At 33.5% G+C, this 23,481-nt stretch overlaps 1 protein-coding gene and 2 long non-coding RNA genes across 5 annotated transcripts; all 3 read left to right on the top strand.

The window, feature by feature from the left end:
• The first annotated feature begins 194 nt into the window (after positions 1 to 194).
• Positions 195 to 919, top strand: LOC127151138 (uncharacterized). 2 transcript variants are annotated; one of them, XR_007823886.1, is made up of 3 exons: positions 195 to 329; positions 484 to 522; positions 749 to 919. It is a non-coding gene; the product is annotated as an uncharacterized LOC127151138 (long non-coding RNA). The 2 variants fall into 2 exon arrangements; XR_007823885.1 differs by having other exon boundaries at positions 219 to 366.
• Positions 920 to 9,122: 8,203 nt separating this feature from the next.
• On the top strand, positions 9,123 to 9,881 carry LOC127151139 (uncharacterized). Of its 2 annotated transcripts, XR_007823888.1 has the most exons (3): positions 9,123 to 9,347; positions 9,424 to 9,603; positions 9,708 to 9,881. It is a non-coding gene; the product is annotated as an uncharacterized LOC127151139 (long non-coding RNA). The 2 variants fall into 2 exon arrangements; XR_007823887.1 differs by lacking the exon at positions 9,123 to 9,347 and having other exon boundaries at positions 9,405 to 9,603.
• A 4,929-nt stretch (positions 9,882 to 14,810) lies between these two features.
• Positions 14,811 to 23,035, top strand: LOC103502556 (NADPH-dependent pterin aldehyde reductase-like). Its single transcript, XM_008466524.3, has 5 exons — positions 14,811 to 15,131; positions 15,397 to 15,466; positions 15,653 to 15,846; positions 22,278 to 22,456; positions 22,789 to 23,035. Exons 1-5 carry the CDS (start codon positions 14,856 to 14,858, stop codon positions 22,859 to 22,861), a joined length of 792 nt encoding a protein of 263 aa, XP_008464746.2. The 5' UTR covers positions 14,811 to 14,855; the 3' UTR covers positions 22,862 to 23,035.
• The last annotated feature ends 446 nt before the right edge of the window (positions 23,036 to 23,481 follow it).

The following is a 23,481-nucleotide window of genomic DNA, read 5'->3' on the forward strand; positions in this document are numbered from 1 at the left end:
GATATCTTTTTTAAGGATGTCTGCTTTTGTGATATGTTCCATTGGTTTTTCAACTATGGCCTTGAGATTTTTGAGGCTATGTTATCGATTGGATACTGAGATCTTTTACACGATATTCTAGTGTTGCTTTTCTGTATCTACCTTTAGGGAGAATTTCTACCTATTAAAATTGAATTGGCAACCTGGAGTCTCCTAATATTAAATTTATACAACACAGTTACAATGCTTGTATGATAAAAGGAATTTTGGAAAAGATCTTCTTGCTGACTGGAGGAGAAGAATCAAGGGAGAGGGCTTTCTGTTTTTCCGAGACAAAGCTATTCGTAACGGTCTCTCTCTCTGCCTTTCTCTAATATTTTCTTCCTAGTACGTTTCTCTTTCAGCTGCCTTTTATTTTTCCATAAAGTTTAATATTGGTAAGTTACAACAAACCCACCATATTTCTAATCCCAAAAGAATCTGGTACTGTATTGTCATTATCAGGTTTCAAGCTGGAGAGATTTTATGAAGGGTGGAAAGAAGGTAAGTTTATTATATTTTTGTTAAATAAGTTGGTTTCTATTTTTTACATTTTTGTTTTGTTTTTAACCCTTGAAAATTTTAATCATAAACACATTTCATTAAATACTCTCTAGCTTCTGAACTCTGGTTTTTCAGTTTTTTACCCTTGAATACTCTTTGGCAAGCTCAAAGCCTTTTGTCTGTTGGATGATATTTTAGTTACCGATAATGTGTATTTTGCTTGCAGGGTGGTCAGATTACGTAGAATGCGTGAAGTGAATCAAGAAGTTGTCCAAAAACAAGGCTTTTGTTAAATAAGATTACGTAGAATGTGTATTTTGTTAAATAAGATTTCATTTTGTGTATGCAAATGTAAAAGACAAATATTAAAGTTTCTAAATAATATTAATTTTATTGATTTGTTGGCCTGAGAAAAAATATTTATTTACACGGATCGACTGTCAATTTATAAAAAATGGAAAATAATGCAGCAATTAAATAAAAATAAATTTGTAAAAATGGATCCAAAAACAAGGCTTTAATGTCGTTTTTAAACTGACATTATTGGGGATCTATAACCGACATTGTTGGCCTCTTTAATGTCGGTTTTAAACCGACATCAAAGCCCAACTGACATTAAAAGGCTTCAATAACACTATGAAAGATGTCGGTTGAAAACCGACATTAAAGGCCTTTAATGTCGGTTTAAAAGCGACATTAAAGATGCCTTTAATGTCGCTTTTAAACCGACATTAAAGCCCAACCGACATTAAAGGCCTTTAATAACGCTCGCAAAGATGTCGGTCGCCAAGTGACATTAAAGGCCTTTAATGTCGGTTTTAAACCGACATTAAAGGCCAGATTTCTTGTAGTGTTATAATAGTTGGGTGAAGGTGAAGCAACCATATTCAAGTTTAACTCTTCCTCTCCCGCACTCAAAGCGTCTTCTTGACTTTTCCTCTCCCGCTCTCGATGCGTCTTCTTCTTCCGAACCATCCCTCTTCGTGTGATGATATAATCTTCAAGATTTCCTCCATGGTGTCTACAAGAAACAAAACATATGGCCCTTCATCAACCACGATGAACCCACTTTCAAGCTCTGTCCTTTGTTGCGAATGAAGGGTCCAAGAATCAAGATGATTCCTGCACGTAATCCATTACGACGACTCTGATGAATGGAGGAGCTCAGTGACTCATCATCCACGACCTCCTCTATTCTGCACCATAGTCGTCTAGTTTCTGGATAGAACGCTTCACATGATTTGCCTCATTCAGTCTCCCCAACTATGGTAAAAGAAGCATTCACTCTTGAAAGCGTCTGTCAAAGACTCCTGATGGAACAGTTGAGCATGTGGTAGTGGAGTCTGATTCTGATGATGATGCGGCACTCATGGATGTGATGCACTGGAAAATCAAAAAGGCAATGCTCCTCAAACCTGTGTGGGAGAATCTTCCAAGAAACATCAGCCATCTTCTGTGTCTACTGCAGTTGAAGTGTATTGTCAACTATTTGACTCTGAGAAAGACATGCAAGACTCTGACGGTGCCTCAGAATCTTGGTGCTCGGGTATGGACAATCATACACCACGGCAGAGTCGTGTTGATGAAGTTATTGATGACTTGTTGATGGAGTTTAGCACTTAACCTGTACATATAGCCAGTCCCCCTCACTATCAACCTGTCTCTCCTAATCACTCACGACCTTCTCCTCCTTCCTCTGTTCAAAATGCTAAGTCTTCCGATGTGCCACCTCTAGTGGATACTCATTAGAATGTGGGTACAAGTGGTGCTTGTCCATCTGCTCCAGTTCAACATGGTTTTCGTCCTCTATCACAGGGGCAACAAGTCATCTCCACTAAGGCATGATGTTAGAAGCTACTTTCAAATGTGTTGATTGTACCTATCTATGGGATTTTGTTTCACTCAGAGGATTGTGTGTTTCGATGGAAATATGTGATGAAGCTTCGGATAGCTGATGAGTCGATTGTTTCCGATCAACTACACTCATGTGCAACTGTTATTGACCTCATTGCTAAAGCTGGACTGATGTGCACTGTGACCAACCCTGGGATTTTCTACTCGAAATTGGTTCATGAATTTATTGTTAATCATCCTATCGGTTTCAATGAACCAAGCACTCCTGATTTCATAAAAGTTCACGTATGCGGCAAGTGTATCTTTGTTTCTCCTTTTTTGCTTAATTAATTTTTAAATGTCTCTCCTCCTATAAGCTCGATGAATAGTCAACCGACTATTGAGCAACTTGCTCTGGAACTATCTGGCAGGTTGGTTCAAAATTGGCCTACTAATGGTCAGTTTATAGTCTCCAAACTGAGTGTCAAGTATGTCATTCTTCACAAGATTGACATTGCCAATTGGTACCCGTCTACTTATATGGCCACTATCTCCATAGCACTTACGGAGCTAGTTTATCAGAGCAGCACGGGTCATATTGTGGATGTGGGGGAGTTTATTTTTCATCAAATCCTTCGTGATGTGGAAACTCATGGGATTAACATTCCAATCTGCTTCCCGCGATTGATCACCAGTTTTCTGTTATCCCACCATTCGGATCTACTTACTGATGATGATGTTGCTAGACCGGCTCTCGTACTATTTTCCTTAGTTACAGGACCTTTTCAAGGAGCTCATGTCTTGGATCTTCCAGCAACGTTTTGTCCTCCTCATAGAAGTGTAGGATCCTCGGGGGCTAAGTTGCTAGTTCTAGATGATGGCTTGCATCCCTCTCGAGATTTAGTTCTTTAGATAATGCAGCTGCTCTTCAATGAGTCACAGTCTCTCATTGTGTTTGTTATGGATCTACAGGGTGCCATCTCCACTTTAACTGGTACACGCATAGCAGTAGATTCTCTTTTACATGCTCTTCGTGCTTTCCTAACCTCCTCTCAGGCTCCTTCTAATTCGTAAGTTGTATTTGTTCCCATCCAAGGGGGAGTAGGGTTTGGTGGTTGTTTTTTCTAGTGATGGTTTGTCGACAGTTTGATTTGCTATTTTTGTTATGTTTTTCTGTCTTCACCTAAACTTGCCTATTATCAGATTCTTTTTTATGTATTGCTGGTTACTGAATATAAAAATTCAGTGATGAATTAATATAAATGTGGATGGTCAGCTAGTTGTTTACTGTTATTTGCACATGTGATATGGTTGTATGGTTGGAATGATGTGGATGTCTTTCATTAATTTTGTCATGATCCTATGCATGTTGGAATAAATAACTCCAGTCCTAAGGGGGAGTTTGTTAAGAAGTATGGGCCTGGAATATTTATTGATTAATATATTTAATTTATGTTGCACGTGTTCTTGAGGCAGCAGACTTTATTGGTTATAGGTTTGTTGAGAATTCTGTTGGGAATATTCAGAATATTTTTGAAGAAGGAGTTGTTCCCTTTCAAATACCATTTTCAGATCTATAAAACATATATGTGCTAGTCGAAAATGAGGGAAAGGGGGACCGAAAATGAGGGAGATGAATGCAGGGTTTGAAGGCCGAAAAAGGAAGAAGAAGGTCCACCGCCGCTCGTCGTCCACCATCCATTGCTTGTTATCTTTGTCGACGCTTGTAAGTTGCTGTTCATCCCTTGTCGTTAAGTGTTTGTTTTTTATATTTTTTTTCTTTGTTTTGGTTTGAGTTTGAGAAAATAATACTAAATAGGTACATTTTTTTGATTGTCAGGGTTTTCTCTTGTGTGTTTTTCTCCTTGTCGTCGTCGTCCACCATTGCCCTTCCACCATCGGTGCCTCAACAAGTCTTTCTTTTAATTTTTTTTTATTTTGGTTTGAGGTTGAGAAAAAAATATTATATATGTGTGTTAGTCTGGGTTTCTTCTGGGTTGCAGTTCAATTTTTCCATTTGTTTTCCATTCTGGGTTTCTTCTGGGTTGTAGTATTTTTTTTAAAAAAAAATAAAGGATCTCTCGATGCATAAAATGTAGCATCAAAAGATCCGGATCTCCAGACGCTACATTTTCTGCGTCGGGAGATCCTCTTCCAACGTATTTTTCTCGACTTCAATCCCAACTGTATTAATGCATTGGGAAATCCTTTCCTAACTCAAAATTCCTTTCCGATGCTTTTTCATAAATCTTCCCGCTCTTGTGCATCTGGAGATCCCCATTTTCTTGTAGTGATATAGGATGAGTTGTAGATCATGCGATCAAATAGATTAGATATAATCATCTAGTAACTTCAAGTATTTGAATTTCGAAACGCGAGAAAGTACGGTGAAAGCATATAGAGAAGCTCATATCCTATATTTGAAGTTAACAAATGATTTTATCGCTTCAATCACTAATTAACCTTCTAACACGTCCATTTTACAAAGACATTCATTCATTTACATCGTCTAAACAAAACTGAGTTCATATCACGCATAACCCACTTCACTCACTTCCATCTTGTTTCTCCATACACGTAGTATAATCATACTTCGAGAAAATATTATGAATATATTTATGTTGTACAGACACCATATGAAGTTAAATCGTATATTATAACCTTAAGTAACAATGATTCCTCATGTTCGACTCTGACTTATCTAGGAAACTAGATATCTTTTCACTTACCCTTGGACAAGGGATTGCAAAACTTGTATGCAAATAACATATCATTAGACATGAGCAACGCATATATAGGTGTTAGCTCCCTTCTATCGTAGGACCCTAGCTTAGTCGCATAACTAGAACCAAAATTCTACATCCACAGTAACTCAAAACTCATTGAATGGCATACACAAACAAGCACATATACACAATAAACAAAAAACCATTCTATAAGAAGAGGTAGTTATTGTTGATGAAAATATACATTTAGTAATAAACATACATCATTGATTATACACTCTTGGCAAGAACCTCAATACATTATTGTAATACAGAAATAGTAACCTTAGCTTGTAGCGTGTTGTTGATATGAAATTCCATAGGTCTTATATAATAATTACCCTTTCATTTTAAAAATTAAACATATTTTTTCTTCACTTTCTTACTATGAATGACGTATATTTTTTTAGTAAAAGATTTGAATTCTAAACCAAAAAAAAAAAAAAAAAAACCTTTAAAAAACTATTTACTTTTAGTTTTCTAAACTTTATTGACTATTTATATGTTTAAATTTTTAGCAACAAAAACCAATAAGACCAAGTTTTACCAAACAATACCTTTAAACTGTAACACCTAAAATTAAGGTAATTTATTCTTAATTATGTTATATTTAATTTTGACTAATGATGGAAATATCTTGGGTGTTATTTGATTTAATGGTTGGAAATCTTTGATTTATAGAGATGAGAATTAATTAGATACTTTGGAAAAATATCTAATTAATTTGATTTGGAATTGATGATTGAATTTGTTTGTTTTTAAGTTATTTTTGTTGGTGGAATTGTATGTAAGGGAATTTTGATTAATTATAGTTGTGGTTATGTAATTATTTGAATTTGAAGTTGAAATAATTATATTATGTAGATAATATAATTATGTAAGGATATTTATTTACTTTTGGGAAGATAAAGGTGATGTGATTGGAGAGGGAGGGAGATTTGAGTTTAAAAAGAAGATTTGATGGGTTTAAATGAAGAAAGAGAGTATGAGATTATTTATTTGAAAAAAAAAAAGAAAAATAATAGTAATTATATCATTATTATTATTGTGCTTTAATTTAAGTAAGCTAGGACGTGAAATTTGAGTATTCACCATCTTCCTCACGAAACCTTAATAAGAAAAGAAAACCCTAAAACCATTCCGCCGCCGCCTCCATCTTTTCCGACCAAGCCTCCGTCGCGCACGTCCTCCGTCTCGATAGCTACCTCATAACGCTGTCGACCGTCGTGTCTCCTCCATCGCAGTCAGTCCCCTTTCCCCGCATCATCCCGTCGAACAGCAACCATCGATAGAACCGTCAGCTGCCGTCGTCGTTAAACGTTAGCCAGCGAGTCGCCCCCAGTCGAGTTACTGCCCGAGCTGTCCCTTCGTGAGCCCAACCCGAGCTGCATGCAACTCCAGTCGTAAGCCACATCTTCGCACCGAGCCGCCACCAGTTGCAACTCTCTTCAAGATGCGTGCATCCTTACTCGAGCAGCCCTTGCGCGTGCAAGCCGCCTGCAATCATTTCCCTTCCTTAGTTGAGTTGATTCCTTTCTATTCAAGCCATCTTGAGCCGCAAGCTTATTTTTTGTCATTTTTTCTCCCTATTTTCATAAGTCTTGGTAAGTTTGATTGAGTTTTTTGGGATACCCAGCAAATATTAATTTTCGACTCTAATTAACTAGTTTTTTGATTTATTTAGTTAGATTTTAACTGGGAGTTTGAGTTGTGGAATTTTCCTAACTAAGGGTAAATCGTATTTGACCTCAAATTTGGGTAAGTTGAATTAATTTGATTTTTATCCTTAAGCAACTGTTAATTAAGTTATTAAACTTAGTTATTTACCCTTATTGTTTTGGATTTTTTCTTGGAAAGTTTGACCTTGCTGTCAGGATTAAATTTTATTTAAGCTAATTTCTAGGTAAGAGATTCTCCTACTAAACCTTCAAATCGATGTAAGAACTTGTATGTCAAGTTTTTCCATTATGCATTAAGGTAGCCTAATATGCATAACGTGGTTATGTTTATGATGATTGATAGTCATGACTAGTCTATGCTTATGATTACTGATGGATCTAACTGAGTTATGTTAATGATGATTAATGATGTTGAAATAATGCATGAAACATTAATCTCATGCTTTAGAATGCTATGATTATTGTTCATGTCATGATTATGATGTTATGATATGTTACATGCTATGGATAGGGTGTGCTATTAGCTTTATCTGTTAGAGTTGTACCCACATGAGTGTCTCTCGGGATCACCACCTTTTATGATTGTGTAGTCTGACGGGATCACCAGTCTAATATGAGATGATATTTGACGAGTGACTCCACGGGGTCTCTCACAGCCCGATTGTCTTAGTATTCCTTTCGAGGTTCACTAAAGACTAGTTTGCCCTAGGTGTTCCTTGTGTTCAACGAAAACCAGTTTTGTCCTAGGTTTTCACTTGGGTTCTCCGAAGACCAGAGATGTTCCTATAGGATTACAGATTGCCACTACTACAAATTTGATCTTTCTTGATGCACGCAAAATTTGATTTCTTGATGGTCATGGCAAAGGACCATGAAGAAAAATATTTTTCTTGATACAATGTTTATCTTGACGGTCATGTACGTCAAGAAAAGTTTCCATATTTTGTTAAAGAAATACGAAAATTCGTAAAAAATGTGGATTATTAATTTCCTTGATGGGAAAAGTTCCCTTAGTTTCGTTGATGGTCCGCAAACGTCAAGAAAACTATTTCTCGATGGACAATAAACATCATGGATAATATATTAGTTGACGGGCAATGCCCATCCAGATAGCTAGGTTTTCTTGATGGACAAGATCCATCAAGGGATGAATTTTCTTGATTTGCAATGGCCATCATCGAAAAAAAATTAATATATTTGTTTTGGATTTCTTCATGGGTTTAGAATTTTCTTGATGGGTCAGGTTTCTTGATGGACATAAAAGAAAACGATGGGCAAGGTTCATCAAGAAACATGATATCTTGATGGGCAATGCCCATCAAGAAAAAGAATTATAATTTTGGGTTTGCGATAAGATCATGGGCAAGGCCCATCAATAAAACGATAGCTTGATTGACAATGTCCATCAAGAAAAAATATTTTCCACTAACCACAAAATTCGGGCTCTCATTAACGGACTAAAACACGATATTCATCATTTTTATCTCATTCACTCTATTCCCAAATTAAATTAACACTATAATTTTATCATTTTTCTTATTAATTTCTAATTTTTTTTAAAGTAAAGTCAAATGGTTAGGTACATAACTTGAACAAATTTTTTTCTAATATTAAATTAATAAATCCATTTACATTTAAAATTTATTTAAGGAAACCCATTAAATACAAAAGACCAAATGGTGTAGTCATTAATTAAATTTAAAATTATTTAATTTATTGTTTTATTTATGAATTATTTAATCAATTAAAACAAAAATAAAAAGTGAAGGCATTGGTGTAATAATTAATTTATTAAAATTAGTTTGTTAAAAATTATTTTAATAAAAAAATTTATTAAAATAAATTCATTTATAAAATTTCCCTCCTAACCCTAATTTTCATTTTCCCCCTTTCTCTTCCAAATCCATCTCAAGCCTCCATCTCAATATCTCAAACCTCCATCTCAATATCTCAAGCCTCCATCCAATCTCACCGCTGCCGCTGGATGCCGACCACCGTAACCCGCTGTCGTCGTTGAAGCCGTAACAGATAAAGAAAAGTTGTTTCACTTGTAGATCCTTGGAGCAAGAAAGATTTGTGAGTTAATTTGAATGATCTCTCACAGGTTATTTGATCTCTCTAATCTTTAGTAGTAAATTGGACAATGTTTTGATGGTTTAATATTTCCTCATAAGGGGGACGGGAAAACCGAGTTACAGTTTCAAAGTTTCATTACCAACTGTTGAACCAATGAACAATTCCCCTCACTGGCATTCTGGGGAACTTATGTGTGTTGGAGTAGTGGCAGGAATCTTACTGATAATTTCTTTTCTTCTTTCTTCCTTCCTTCCTTTTTTTCTTTTTTCTTTAAACTTAGAACATATAAGATTATCATTTTTCTTTTTACTATTTATGTCATAATTATTTTCAGAATGATCATGTTTCTCTAATTTCACATATTGAATTTGAAAATTTCAGACGATAGAGTTTTGGCGTGAAGTTGAGATTCTTTCAAAGCTTCACCATCCAAATGTGGTGGCCTTTTATTGTGTGGTGCAGGATGGACCGGGTGGGATATTGGCTACGTGACTGAATTCATGGTTAATGGCTCCTTGCAGAATGTTTTACTTATGTTTCTTTTCCAGTGTTCATTTGAAGGTGGTATTGCGGGAGAATCTGGATCCGAGGCTCATGGTGGTTATGTTTCTCTGCCTTTATTCATTTTATCTTGTTGGATGTTGTGTTCTCCAGCTTTCATTGGTGGGATGATAAAAGATATGATTGTTCAATCTCTATATAAATTGAAGGTTCACAATATCATGGAAGTAATGGATACCAATTTTTGAATGCTCAACACTATGAATATCTTTTCACGTTCCTAGTGGAACTTTTTTCTTTTTGTACCTAATTAATATATCTACCTCATCAGGTATACCTTTTGTGGTTTGGCTACTTTGATTCTGATCAATGAGGTTCACCGATTGGACTTGCGGAGTTTACTTGTAAGACTTTGCTGAGGAAAATTAATCACCATTGCTAATCCTGCTCTTCATTTGTATTAAGACCATGCTGTTTGGCTTCAATGCTACATGTTATTTTGACATGTTATGGATAATATTGGAATCCATTTCAATACATTAGGACTGAGTGGTGTTTTGTCAAGCTGGTTTAGAGTGTGGATTTCAGAGAAGAACAAATAAGTTGGTTGATGGATGCTATTCGTTTTGGCAGGTTAGTTTCGGTATTATTTGATTCAGTGTTTCTTTGGTTTTCATTTGATTGATTTATGACAACAGGGAGGCGTTTCCTCACTATTAAAAAGATTAAGTTTGGATATTGATGAACAACTAGTTCAACCTTATGCTCGAGAAGGCTCTTCTTTTGATGATCTATCAACTGGTTTGCCATCAATTTTCTTCTTTTGTTTTCAACCTATCCTTAGAGCATGTTATCTTCATCAATATTTATTGGTATAAATTGTCATATGGTTTTGATTCTCTTTTGTCCAATTGGCGATGTCTTTTGTAACTCATTTGGCCCTGTAATTTAATACATCAATGAAGTTGTTATAAAAATAATAGTAGCAAGACAACAGTTACGTGAATATAATGGATTAATCTTTTCAGACCAATTACAAGTTAGAATTTTGAGCCTATTCTGAACGTCTGCAACATACATCACCTTTTTCTTGAAAAAGTTAGCTTTGTTCTCTTCCAGTCAAATAGCAAAGCACAAATTTGGAACTATACAATTCCAAAAATACTTTTTTGCTCCAAGCATAAATTGCCCTAGTAAACAAAGATTAGACATCTCATTACGGGCAAATACGGTGTATGCACTCGATTCGTTAAGACATGTAGTGTTCGAAACGAATTGAAATCTATGGTTAACACGTAAGTATTTAATCGTAAGTTCACATTAAGTGTATATTTATTATGTAAATTGCAGTTTGTTATTTTTTTTATTCTTTTTAATTCAGTGGCTTAAGAATGTTCTATACTGAAATAAACACAAGAGCTCGACCTCTTACTTGGGTTTCTGTTAAGGTATGAGTACTTATATTATAAATAATTGATAATGTGCGTTCAGTTTAAATATTTATTTTTATTTTAACATGTGTTTTGGATATGTGTGTGCGTATAGTGTGCTCAACAGCCGGGCAGTACAGAATGTGGGTATTACGTGATGAAGTTCATGCAAGACATAGTATGGCAAAAGAACATTACAATTACAGATGTGGTATACATTTTATTGCACCATATCTCTTATAGCTATTATTCTTACGCTTAGTACAATCTAGTAATTAAATTACATTTATTTCATTTACAGTTGACGAGACAAGCACCTTATACTCAATCTGAATTGGATATGGTGAGAGTAGAATACTGTGACTTTCTAGGACGCTACATATGATACATGTTTTTATTGCAATGAACGGGTAGTTTTTATATTTATAGTTTAAGTATATCTTGATACGATGTCAATTTTTGTAGGATTATGTCTTGATCATATTTTTTAGATATTTTTTTTTGTAGAACAACATTGGTTTACAGTTGATTAATGAAAATTAATTAGTTCATTTGATGAATGTCTAGTAATTTTATGAAATATATGTTACTTGTGTTGGGTTTTATGTCCTAAAACTCGTAGATAGTAAATATAATCAATTGACCGTCATTAATAAAGTATTTTATTATTTAATTTCAATAAGTGTTATTGATTATTTTATTAGTTTTGTCTTAATAACCCAAATCCAATAAACTAACATCCTAAGCTGTTTGATGAGTCTTGAACAGTATGTAGAGAAATACAGGGATTAATGTTCAAGATCAGCTTAAAGAGTCTATAGTATAGGGTTAAGGTTGGGTACCTTATCCTGTTAACACTATGGATACGGCTCACTTTGTATTTGATACAGACACATTGATCAAATGCGTTCATGTATGTGACATGCGAGTGAGGGTATCCTATGCAATGAGTTTGCATAAGACTGGACCACGAAATAGTAATCACTAGATGTAACTCCGTTAACTAGTTGGATTGCTATTTCATTAGGATGACCTAGGTAACTTAGTCTTAATCCTGAGTGTATTATGAACTCCTGTTTGCGAGGGATTGTCCTTTGATTTATACGAGTGAGAGTGGCCAGATTGCCGACTCAATATTCTTATCATTTTGGGGACAATACCGAGTGGAGAGCTGGGAACATAATCACACAAGATAGAATTCACTCCTTCCCACCTTTAGGGTAAGTAGATAAGTGTTCCCTTAAATGGTGTCTCCGAGACTTGAACAAAGGGCCCTACCCTCTCAATGGCACGAGAGGGGTTTCTGTTTAGTGGTTGGACCATAAACAGGTTGTTCATTAGAGGAGCACTGGTATTTAAGGACTAGAGGTAACCTAGGGGTAAAACGGTAATTTGACCCAGCTGGAGTTACGAACACTTGTGAAGGACTAACTTACTGGTATTGGTCTATATCCGTGGACACAGAAATATATCTACAGTGAGAAGAGTTCAGCTGTGAGTCTTTAGTGGAGTGTACACACAGTTAACGAATATTGATTAATGTGGTTAATGAGTTTAGCCAATTAATCTCATATCGTTGTAGCTTCTGATCTGTAGGTCCATTAGGTCCCCTTCCTAACTCATAAAGAGTAATGAGATTTATTTATATTGGTTGTAATTTGAAATGTTCAAATTTACTTTGGGAATTAATATAATGTATATTGATACATTATAATATAAAGTTTATATTTTAATTAGACTTTATTATATAAATTTAATTTTGGATATGATTCAAAATTAAATTATGAGAGAATAAAATATTTGAATAAGTTCAAATATCAGTTTAATGTGAATTAGATTCATATTAAAACTATAAGTTAAAAATTAATGTGTATATGATACATATTAAAACTATAAGTTATGAGAGAAATTTATATTTGAATATGATTCAAATTATGGATTAAATTAAATATAAGATATTTAATTTAGAAATTAATTAATTGGAGAATTAATTAATAGTTTTGTTTAATTTGATTTAATTAAATTAATTAAATTAAAACTATAGGTTATGTGAGAGATATTCATTTAAATATGATTTAAATGAAATATTAATTAAATATGATTTAATTATTTAATTATTTAATTATTTATTTAATTAATATAATTAATTAATTAATTAATATTAATTTAATATTAATTTATTAAATTAATAAGGAACGTGGGTGGTTTTCCCACGTTCCCAATTATTCTCTCTAACTTCCCTCTTCTTCCGACTGAAGAAGAGGGAATTTTTTGCGTAACAAATTTTTTTTTTCGAACGGGAGAGAGTTCTGCGAAGAAGTCTATCCATTCTCTCTAAAAAACCAATCTCTCCATTCCCTTATTCCAATTTTGGTTCCCACAAACCATCTCAATCAGAGAATATGAAGGTTTTCAAGTGGTGGTGCCCCAAAATTTGGTGATTGGCAGATTCAGAGTCGTCAACGAGCGTAAGTTTTATTCTCTGTAATTTTTTAAAGCATGTTTAACCAATATTTTTTTGCCAATGTATTGGTATTTTTAAGGTTCTAATTAAAATTGAGTTTCTGTATATTTTCCGCTGTAAAGGGTTTTCATCCCTTCAACTTGTTTGTTTCAATTATATGGTATGATGGTATGAATTTCATATTTGTGATTGTTGATATTTTTCATTAGTTGTTTGAAGTTGGGAAGTTAGAAGTTTCGAATCTTTGGAGTTCTGGATTTGTGTGAGTTTGAGTTCTGCAGGTTATGTAGTTGACACGCAGATTTGAAGGAGTTGTTTGAATTAGGTTTGTAGTTGTATGTAATGGATTTTACATAAGTTGTGAAGTTAGAAGTTTCAAGTTGTTGGAGTTCTGGAGTTGTATGGGTTATGTAGTTTTGGAGTTGTGGTGGAGAGTTATGTAGTTACACGAATTTGCAGGAGTTGTTTGATTTAGTTTGTAGTTGTATGTAATGAATTTTGCATATTTTCAGTTTTTGGTGTTTTCAGTTTTTTATATTGTTTGAGGTCGATCAAGTCACATATATGGGCGGGGGGTGATGACCCTTTTTTTTTTCTAAAGTTGTTATAGTTGACGGGCTAAAAACGTCAATAATAAAGTTTTGTTGACGAGTAAAACCCGTCAATAGAAGAGATATCTTGATGGACTGATCCACTTTCTTGATGGGCAAAAGACGTCAAAGTCACCTTTTTTAATGGTCAATCGCATCAAGAATAGGTTTTTGATGACATGTTTTGACCATCAAGTAAACTGGTTTTCTTGATGGACTTTTTAGTTTCCTTGATGGACAAAACACATCAAAGTCTTCTTTCTTGATGGTCAATACCATCAAAGGGTTTTTTATGGCATGTTTTGCCCATCAAGAAAATGAATTTCTTGATGGACTTTTTAGTTTCCTTGATGGGCAAAAAACATCAAAGTCTTCTTTCTTTATGGTCAATACCATCAAGAAATAGTTTTTTATGGCATGTTTTCGCCATCAAGAAATGATTTTCTTAATAGGCTTTTCAATTTCCTTGATAGGCAAAAAACATCGAAGTTTCCTTTCTTGATGGCCAATACCACCAAGAAAGAACTTTTGATGACATGTTTTAACCATTAAGAAAACTAGTTTTCTTGATGGCCGGGCTTTCTTGATGTCTGCCTACATGATGGGCAAAGACCATCAAGGTAGATATTTTTTGACGTGCTTTGCACATCGAAGAAGGCCAAATATGTAGTAGTGTGCGCCTGTTCGGGAACGTGCCAGTTTAGGGGTATAACACTTTACAGGACTCCAATAAAAAGTTAAACACAGATATCTAGCATGATCAGTAGTAGGTGCTTTACTGAGTATATTTTTATACTCAACATTGTATATTTAATTTTTAGTTATTGTAGACAATTAATTGTGAAATGTGTGCAATAATTGTAGACGGGTAGAGAAAAAAATCCAAAAGAATAAAATAAAATAAAATAAAATAAAATAAATGTTGATAGCCACAAATTGAAGTAAAAGTTGGTGGGATAGAAGTTTGTTGTCACAGCCACACGTACTGAAATGAAATGAACAGAAATACCATTAATTATTATAAATTAGCTTTGGGAAACTCTCATTACAATTATAGGTTTGAAGAAAGTGGTTGTTGGAGAATGGCGGTTTCAAAGAAGATTTTAATAACTGGAGTGAGCAAAGGGCTGGGAAGAGCTTTGGCTTTGGAATTGGCCAATCGCAACCACACAATCATTGGTTGCTCCCGTGACCAATCCAAACTGGACTCTCTCAAACCTCTCCTTTTCAACTTCTCTTCCAATCCTCATTTCCTCTTCAACGTTGATGTGGTAATTTTCTAAATCCTTCTTTTCTGATTATTGTTATTATTTTGAATGTCTTCCATTTTCTTTTCTTATGGTTTATATGAATTTTTTCTATTTATTATTTACCTTTTCTATTATTTTTCTTTATTTTGTGTGTGTGTGTGTGTTTTTTTTTTTTTCTTTTGTTGAGTCTTTAATTGTCTATTTTTTCGTCTATTGAAGTCAAATTATTTAATAATAATATTATATAAAACTAACAATTTCATGTTCTTTTTAATCATTTTTGTAGACATCGAATAGCAGCGTTGAAATGTTTGCACAGGCCGTTGTTGAAAACAATCTTGTTCCAGATATTATTGGTATTTCACTTTTCTCTCCTTCTACTTTTTTCTTTTCTTTTCCTTTCTTTTTATTATAGGGGGGATTGTTGTAAAAGGAAAAGCTGTAACTTTTTTTGTTAAAGAAAGAAAAAGAAAAGGAAAAAGGAAATTACATTAATATTAAAATGGTAACTGAGTAGATATGGGGTTTATCTTTGTGGACAGTGAATAATGCAGCTTTGGCATGTAGAAAATGTAAGATATGGGAGACTGAAGTTGAAGAAGTTGATAATGTGATTAATACTAACGTGAAAGGAACAATAAATATAATGCGTCATTTTATTCCTCTAATGATTCATAACAAACAAGGGATCATCATTAATATGTCTTCGGATGCTGGAAGAGCTGCACATCGAGAAGTAAGCTCTCTTGTTCCATTATTTCTATTTATTCATTTACTTAATTCCCAATAATATATATATATATAAAAAAGTAATGTTATATTTATATTAATAAAGTGATCTTGTTTAACTTTATTCCCCCTATCAACTTTCTTTTCCTTCGTATAGTATCATTTTATTTTATTTTTTTCTTTCAAGGTCTCTTGCAATGTAAAGGTCGTTTGAAGTTTTTAGGCAAAGTTACTGTTCATAGCAATAATTATCGTATTGATATATTATTTGTCTGTATATGTTACAAATAGGAAAAATGGAGCACTAGTACAATACAGGTCTTTTGTGTCCGTTTAAATTTGATATTTTATATGTTTAATGTTGGTCATACAACCAACATCCAAGATCATGTTATAAATAAAAAGTAATAAAAACTTCACAAGTTTTAAGCAAAAATGAAAAACAAAAAACTCAAGTTAAAATATCATCGATCCTTAAATTATTCTAATCAACTATAAAGACACTTACAAAGATGTTTACAAAATATAATTCAAATTTCCTACTTGAACATAAACCTCCAGATACCTACAAAATTAAAATGGAAGGTTGAAGGTAGAAGAATCCACATATCCAACTACAATCTAAGACATTTCAAATTACCTAACACTTAATTAGCTACCAAATGGTACATCCCGCCCAGTTATAAGCACAATAATTGGCACACGTGAAGAATGCATTTTCTAACAAGAAAAAATCAATACACACACCCCAACCTCCAAAGCATACATACTTCTACCTATCTAACCTCCAAAAGCATACATATACTTCAATCTTTTACTAGCTAATCTAACTATATAAAAGTAAACAACTACATTTCTAAATAATTTCTAATGAGACGAACCAATCAATACACACTTGAATCTGTTGCCACATCTTTCAACCGGCGTAAAAGGCCCAGAGATTGTTGGAGTGGAGAGAAATACATGAATTACTAGAGTGAATAAGGAAAAACAGCTAATTAAGTAAGGTAATCCTTAATAATCACTAAATTTACATAATTTATGCGTACACCCTCCCTCAAACCCACCACGGTGGTAGAGTGGCAACAAAGTTGAGTTTGCTAAGTATCAGTTGGAAATGATCAATTGACAATTTGCTTTGGTAAAGATACCAGCTACTAGGAAATAGATCTTAATACGAAGAGTGTTGCTCAGAAGAGATGATGTCGAACAAAGTGATAATCATTTTCAATATGTTTGGTATGTTCATGAAAGATACCAGTATAAGCTATTTGAATAGCACAATGATTGGCATAGTGAAGTATAGTGGCAGACTGTTGAGGTACTTCCATATCTACAAAGAAGCCAGTGAAACTCTATAATAATTCAAAAGTGGCATTCGTAAAAGCAGTGCTTGAACAAGAGACAACCCTTTTTCTTGTACTCTATTAAGAAATGAGACTGTCGCCTACGTAGAAGCAATAACATGTGATAGAGCATCAGTCAATAAGACCACCAAGTTGAATATTATAAGAGATGATTGAGAAGAGAACTCAAGTCCATATCCTATAGTTCTCTTGACATAATGAAAGATGCGAACAACAACAATAGAATGTATGATCCGAGCAGCCACAAATCAACTAACAATCTAAATAACATAGGTAATGTCTAAACGAGTCACGATAAAATAAATAATGCTATAAACAAGTTGACGATACAAATTGGCATCTTCCAGACAAGCACCATTAAAAGAAGTCAAATGAACATGATGTCATTTTGTTGTTGTGGTAAGTTTTGTAATGACCCAACTTTTTATACTAAGTTGAGGTCATTACTAAAAAGAAACAATAACAAGAGACACTTTCTTGAATAAAGGAAGACTAAATTTTTATTAAAAATAGAATACTGAAACACTGATACATAGACGCGGAAGCAAAACTTAGTCCCCATATGCCATGTCACGGATACTTCTTTATCGTTCGCCAGCTTTCCTTTACCTTTACCTTTGCCTGAAATATTAAACATAGAAAGAGTGAGTATAATAAACATATACTCAGTAAAGGACCTACTACTAGTCCCGCTAGGTGACTATTAACTTTCCATTAGAGTTATGTAAGGAAGTACCCCTGAACTGGCGCGTTCCTGAACACACACAATCTAGTGATTCCGTAGGAACACATCTGGTCTTCGGTAAATCCAAAAGAACACCTAGGCCAAAACTGGTCTTCGGTGAACTCGAAAAAACACCTACGACAAACTAGTCTTTAGTGAACCCGAAGGAACACTTAGGAAAATTCGGCTGTAAGTGACCCCGTCGGACCACTCATATACATAACATCTCATGAGACTGGTGATCCCGTTGAACCACACAGTCATAAAAAGGTGGTGATTTCGAGGGACACCCATATGGGTACGATTCTAATAGACAAAGTTAATAAAACGTCTATCCATAGCATGTAGCATATCATAAACATGGCATGAAGATTAATCATAACGTCTTTAATTATGTGATTAATATATCATGTGTCATCATCAATGTAAATCAATCATCAACATCAGCATCAACAGATTATGCGTCTTAGCTACATCAATGCATAATAGAAAATTACATGCAAACTCTTAACTTCAGTTCGAAGGTCTAGTAGGAGAATCTCTTACTAAGAGATTTTAGCCAAACAAAGTACTCCCTAGCTGACAGTAAAAATTCTTCAATTAATTTGATCTTAATCATAAAAGGAAAATTCAATATCTTAATTAATGAAATTAGCAATTGGCTATCATCAAAAAATTCTCCATATATCTTCCAAAAACTTAGGGTTGAAACGAATTCAACCTTGATTGGGAAAAATCCAAGATTTAAAACTTCAAAAATTAGCCAATTGAACCTTTAAAAATCCCAAATAGATCAAAAATTAAATTAACAAAATATTAATTTAATTATCTTAGCTTACCAAGGTTACTCAAATGGAAGTTGAAAATTCTCTTATTCTTGATGGAAAAATTCATCACTTTAACTCTTCAAGTTTTACCAAAGGGACCAATCATAACTAAAATTGGTGAGGCGGCGGTAGCAAAGGATTATCTTAGTGAAGAAGATCAAGAACTTTGGTGGTGAAATTTAAGAAAAATGTCACCACGTAGAGGTGCTCAAAGAGGTGGTCGAGTAGGTAAAAGATTTGGGTCATTACAAAGTCAGTGATGTTATATAATTTGGCTTGGACAACAAGTAACCATGAAGGCACATTGATACCTCAAGGCCAAGAAAGTAATTCAAAAATCTCAAATCTTTCATCTTAAACTACTCCCCAAGATAATGTTTTAATTTAAATGTAGCACGTGGTTCATCACTAGTAATAATCATATCATCAACATATAAGAGAAGAACAATTCAATGAGTTCTTCTGCATAAAAAGTGTTGTATCACATGGACTCAACTAAAACTGAAGTTGAAGGATGACGAAACTAAAGATTACAAACCAAGTTTGTGGAGTCCATTTTAGACCATATAATACACAACGAAGAAAATACACCTTTTGTGGTTAGAGAGAAGTACCGGGTGGTGGCTTCCTATAAACTTCCACATATAAGGTCCAATTTAGGAATCCCTTCTTAGCATCCATCTTAAGAAAAAAGACTATTGCTAAGCGGCAATCACAACTAAGAGATTTTGAATAGATGTCATTCGAGCTTTAGGAACAAAAGTCTATTTATAATTGATGCCATATTCTCGAGAACAACATTTTGTGGCAAGTCATGCTTTATATCGTTCATTGGAGCCATCGATCATGTCTTTTATCTTATATATCTACTTGCAACCAATGAATATTTTTCTTGGTAAATCAACACAATCCCACGCGTGGGATGTGTTTGTTCTAATGCATATAGTTCCTCAATCATTGCTTGCTGATATAGAGGAGTTAGTACTTGCTTCTTTATAAGAGGTAGGCTCAACTACAGTACCAATAGTTGAAAAAGAGTAATAATCTTGCAAATGAATGAGAGTTTTCCTAACTCTATATAATTGATGTCATATTCCTAAGAATAGCCTTCTACGACAAGTGATGCTTTATATCATTCAGAAGGGTCATTTGAACATTATCTTTAACTTATAGATTCACTTGCAAAACAATGAGTGTTTTCTAGGGGGTAAGCCAACATAATCTCACACGTGTGTCTATTCTAAAGCCTATAGTTTTCAATCATTTGCCTGTTGCCATAGAAGGTTAGTATTTGGCTTTTTTAAGAGTTAGGTTCTTCTTTTCTTTTTCTTTTTCTTTCTTTTTTCTCTTTTTTTTTTTTTTTTTTTTTTTTGAAAAGATATATTGTAATACAATTAAGGGCGGGAGAATTTGAACTTGAGACCTCTTGTCCTTAGGTATATACAGATATCAATTAAGCTAAGTTCATGTTGGCTTATAAGAGGTAGGTTCAGCCAAGGCAGCAAAGAGTTGAAAAAGAGTGACAGCTTTGGAGACAACTGAGAGTTTTCCAAACCCTATATAGTGATAGTCTCTATGGCCGAAAAAAATCAATACAAAAAAATACTTTTTGAGGCAGAACCCAAGGTAGGCAGACCATATAGATCGGTGGTAGAAAACAAATCGAGCAGCAGTGAAAAGTGAACAGTAGTTACATCTGGGGTCGTTAAGTAGAGTTGAGGTCGCCACATTGTGCAGAGGTTGTGTAATATATGCAAATTTCGTCATATCTATGTGATTGGAGCTCAGATCGGTAGGATTTGAGCTGTGTTGATCTCGGGTAGAGGTATCAGTGGTTTGGGTGTGGACGATGGAGACAGATTTGGGCGGAGGTGGCGACGATTCTAAGGAATGAGTGGATGGATAAGTAGCAGATAGCAACAACATCAATTGTGTTCATAGCAATAATTATGTTTTTGATATTTATGTTACAAATAGGAAAATGGGAGATAAATACAAGAATTACAAGAGTAAATAAGGAAAAAGCTAATTAAGTAAGGGAATCTTTAATTATCACTCATTTACATAATTTACCCTTAAGCTTATAAATATAAAGGGTCTTTTAAAAAATATAACAAGCTAAAATATTTACACTGTATAAAATAATTTCGAAAATGAAGAAAACCCACAAATCCATATTAGAAAATACCAACAATACCGAGTTCACACATGCATACAAGTAATATTCTTCTAAACGATCATGTACTACAATCTCAGTGAATGATCTACGATAGTTTATGTCATGATATATGATCGTATAGTTCTTTTTAACGATGAGGCTTCAAATTTAAACGATCGTGTTGACCATGCTAAATGATTAAATCGACCATTGTTGGTCATGGAAAACGATCGTGCCTAATATTATAAACTATCGTATAGTCCAATGTAAATGATAATTCAAAACTTCAAATCTAACAATCATGTTAACCATGTTAAACGATTGTGTTGACTATGGTAAACAATCGTTTAAATCATGTCAACACGATCGTGTACTTCGTTTTAAATGATGAGAAAAAAGACTTTAAATTTGAATGATCGTATTGACAATGGTAAATGATCGTGTTTACAATGAAAAAATCGTGTTAGTAATGACAAACGATCGTGTTGATCATTTACAATGATATTTAAATGATCTTGATATTCTCGAATATGAGGAAGGATGAAGAAGAACACTGAAACAATCATGAAATAGCTTCAAAGAATCTTGTCATAAATGATGAAAAAGAAATAAGAGATTTAAATAGAAGAATAAATTGTTTAAAATTAGAATAAAGAAAATCTCGAAGAGAAGATAAAGAATCTGGAATAGCAGAAATCACAAATAAGGAAGAAGAAGAAAGAGAACCGATGAATCAGGCAAATCTCAAAATTGTGAAAATATTTTATCAGTTTGATGGACTTATTTTTTTATTACACGGACCGTAGATATTTTTTGGTTTTGTTACATTTATGTAAATTAACCTAAATATAACTATTAAAAGAATACAAATATATAAATTTTTAAAAAAAAATCTCAAAAATTAAATTAAATATAGATTTAATTTTGTTATATTTTCACTCATGCTCCATAGAAAATAATCGCTATACTTATTACCAAGTACCCAATTTTTTAAAAATCTATATTTAATATATAAATATGCACAAGTTTATTAACGTGAGCTTAGTTCGATAGTAATTGACATGATCTTCTTTTCCAAGCACGCACTACACTTTACTTTACTTTAGTGTGCTCTCGATATTTTGGATCCTTCTAGAATTTGGAAGATCGTGAAGTTAAATAATCCTTTTTCTTCTTAAAGGATAAAGTAATACACAATTTCAAAATATTTGTATTGACAAAATATTTTGGAATCTTGTTTTTTTTTCAATAATGTAAGATATATTGGACAAGATATGGTATGGTGGTTAAGATTTTATAGAGTTGGGATTGTTATTTTTAATGTAAAAAAGATTGAGAACAATAGTTTTTGTATTGTTTTAGTATGCACTATACTGTTCATCAAAATGGGCAGTGGAGGGATTAAGCAAATGTGTAGCGAAAGAATTGCCAGAAGAATTAGCAATTGTGAGTTTGGATCCTGGAGCTGTATACACAGACATGCTCGCTTTATGCCTTGGTGATCATCATATGGCTTCACAATTTCCATCTCCTCGACAATGGTAATATCAACCTCACGCATTATTCTAACTTCTTTATTTCTTTTCAGTTTAATCCTGTTTTCTTCGATCCCAATGTTTCTTCTCAATTAGATTTCATATTCCGAATATAATTGAAACCTCACTATATATTAAAACTTTTTTGACATTTTATTACCACATTCGTTACAAATAACAAATTCAAACGGGTTTTGTTTCGAGTATTGCGTTGATTGTTACCAAATGTAACTCCTTTTCATTGGTATAAATCTCAATTTCTCCCAACGTTGTTGATCTAAATTTTATTTAAAGCATCAGGATTTGAATTTCTTTTTATAACTATATTCATCCTGTAGGGCTTCGAAAGCAGCAACAACGGTTCTTGGTATTACCACATCAGACAATGGGGCATCTCTTACAATTAACTAATGTGCCAACTATTTCAAACATGTACAAATTTAACGCATAAGAATATGTTCAGTTTGTAGTCATTTCGATTTGAACGTAGTCTCAAAACAGAGTTGGTTCATTATGATGACTGGTCTATAATATACCTTTATCGGATCTTTCTTGTTTGAAATTAATAATTTATAAGTTTTAGCAGCCCTTTTATATATATATATATATTAAAAAAAAACAATTCTTACTTCTCATGCAAGTTCAAGTAGGGGTAGAAGATTTTAAACTTGTAATGAAATGAATAATTAGGGGTAGAAAGAGCTACTTTGCGGTGATTAGTGAAGACACTCTAGAGGAAGTAGTTAGCATTAGTTCTCTGTAGTGTCGTGTGAAAGTTAATACCCCTGGGTAAAGGAAGTTGAATGTGTTATTTTCCTCTTTTAATTCATAATTGTTATTGGATTTCATATGTTTATTTCATTCTTTTGAAGAGGTTCAAAGCACCTTTATAACGACCAACTTTTTAACTTAACTTCCCGTCATTGCTTAATTAAAAACAAAATTTTCAAAATCAAAACGATGCAAAATTTATTTTATCTTATTAAATAAAGAAAGAAAAGATAAGGACAATCTATGTAGAAAACTAAATG

The sequence above is a fragment of the Cucumis melo genome, chromosome 10 (genome assembly GCF_025177605.1).
Source record: "Cucumis melo cultivar AY chromosome 10, USDA_Cmelo_AY_1.0, whole genome shotgun sequence".
Lineage (NCBI taxonomy): Eukaryota > Viridiplantae > Streptophyta > Magnoliopsida > Cucurbitales > Cucurbitaceae > Cucumis > Cucumis melo.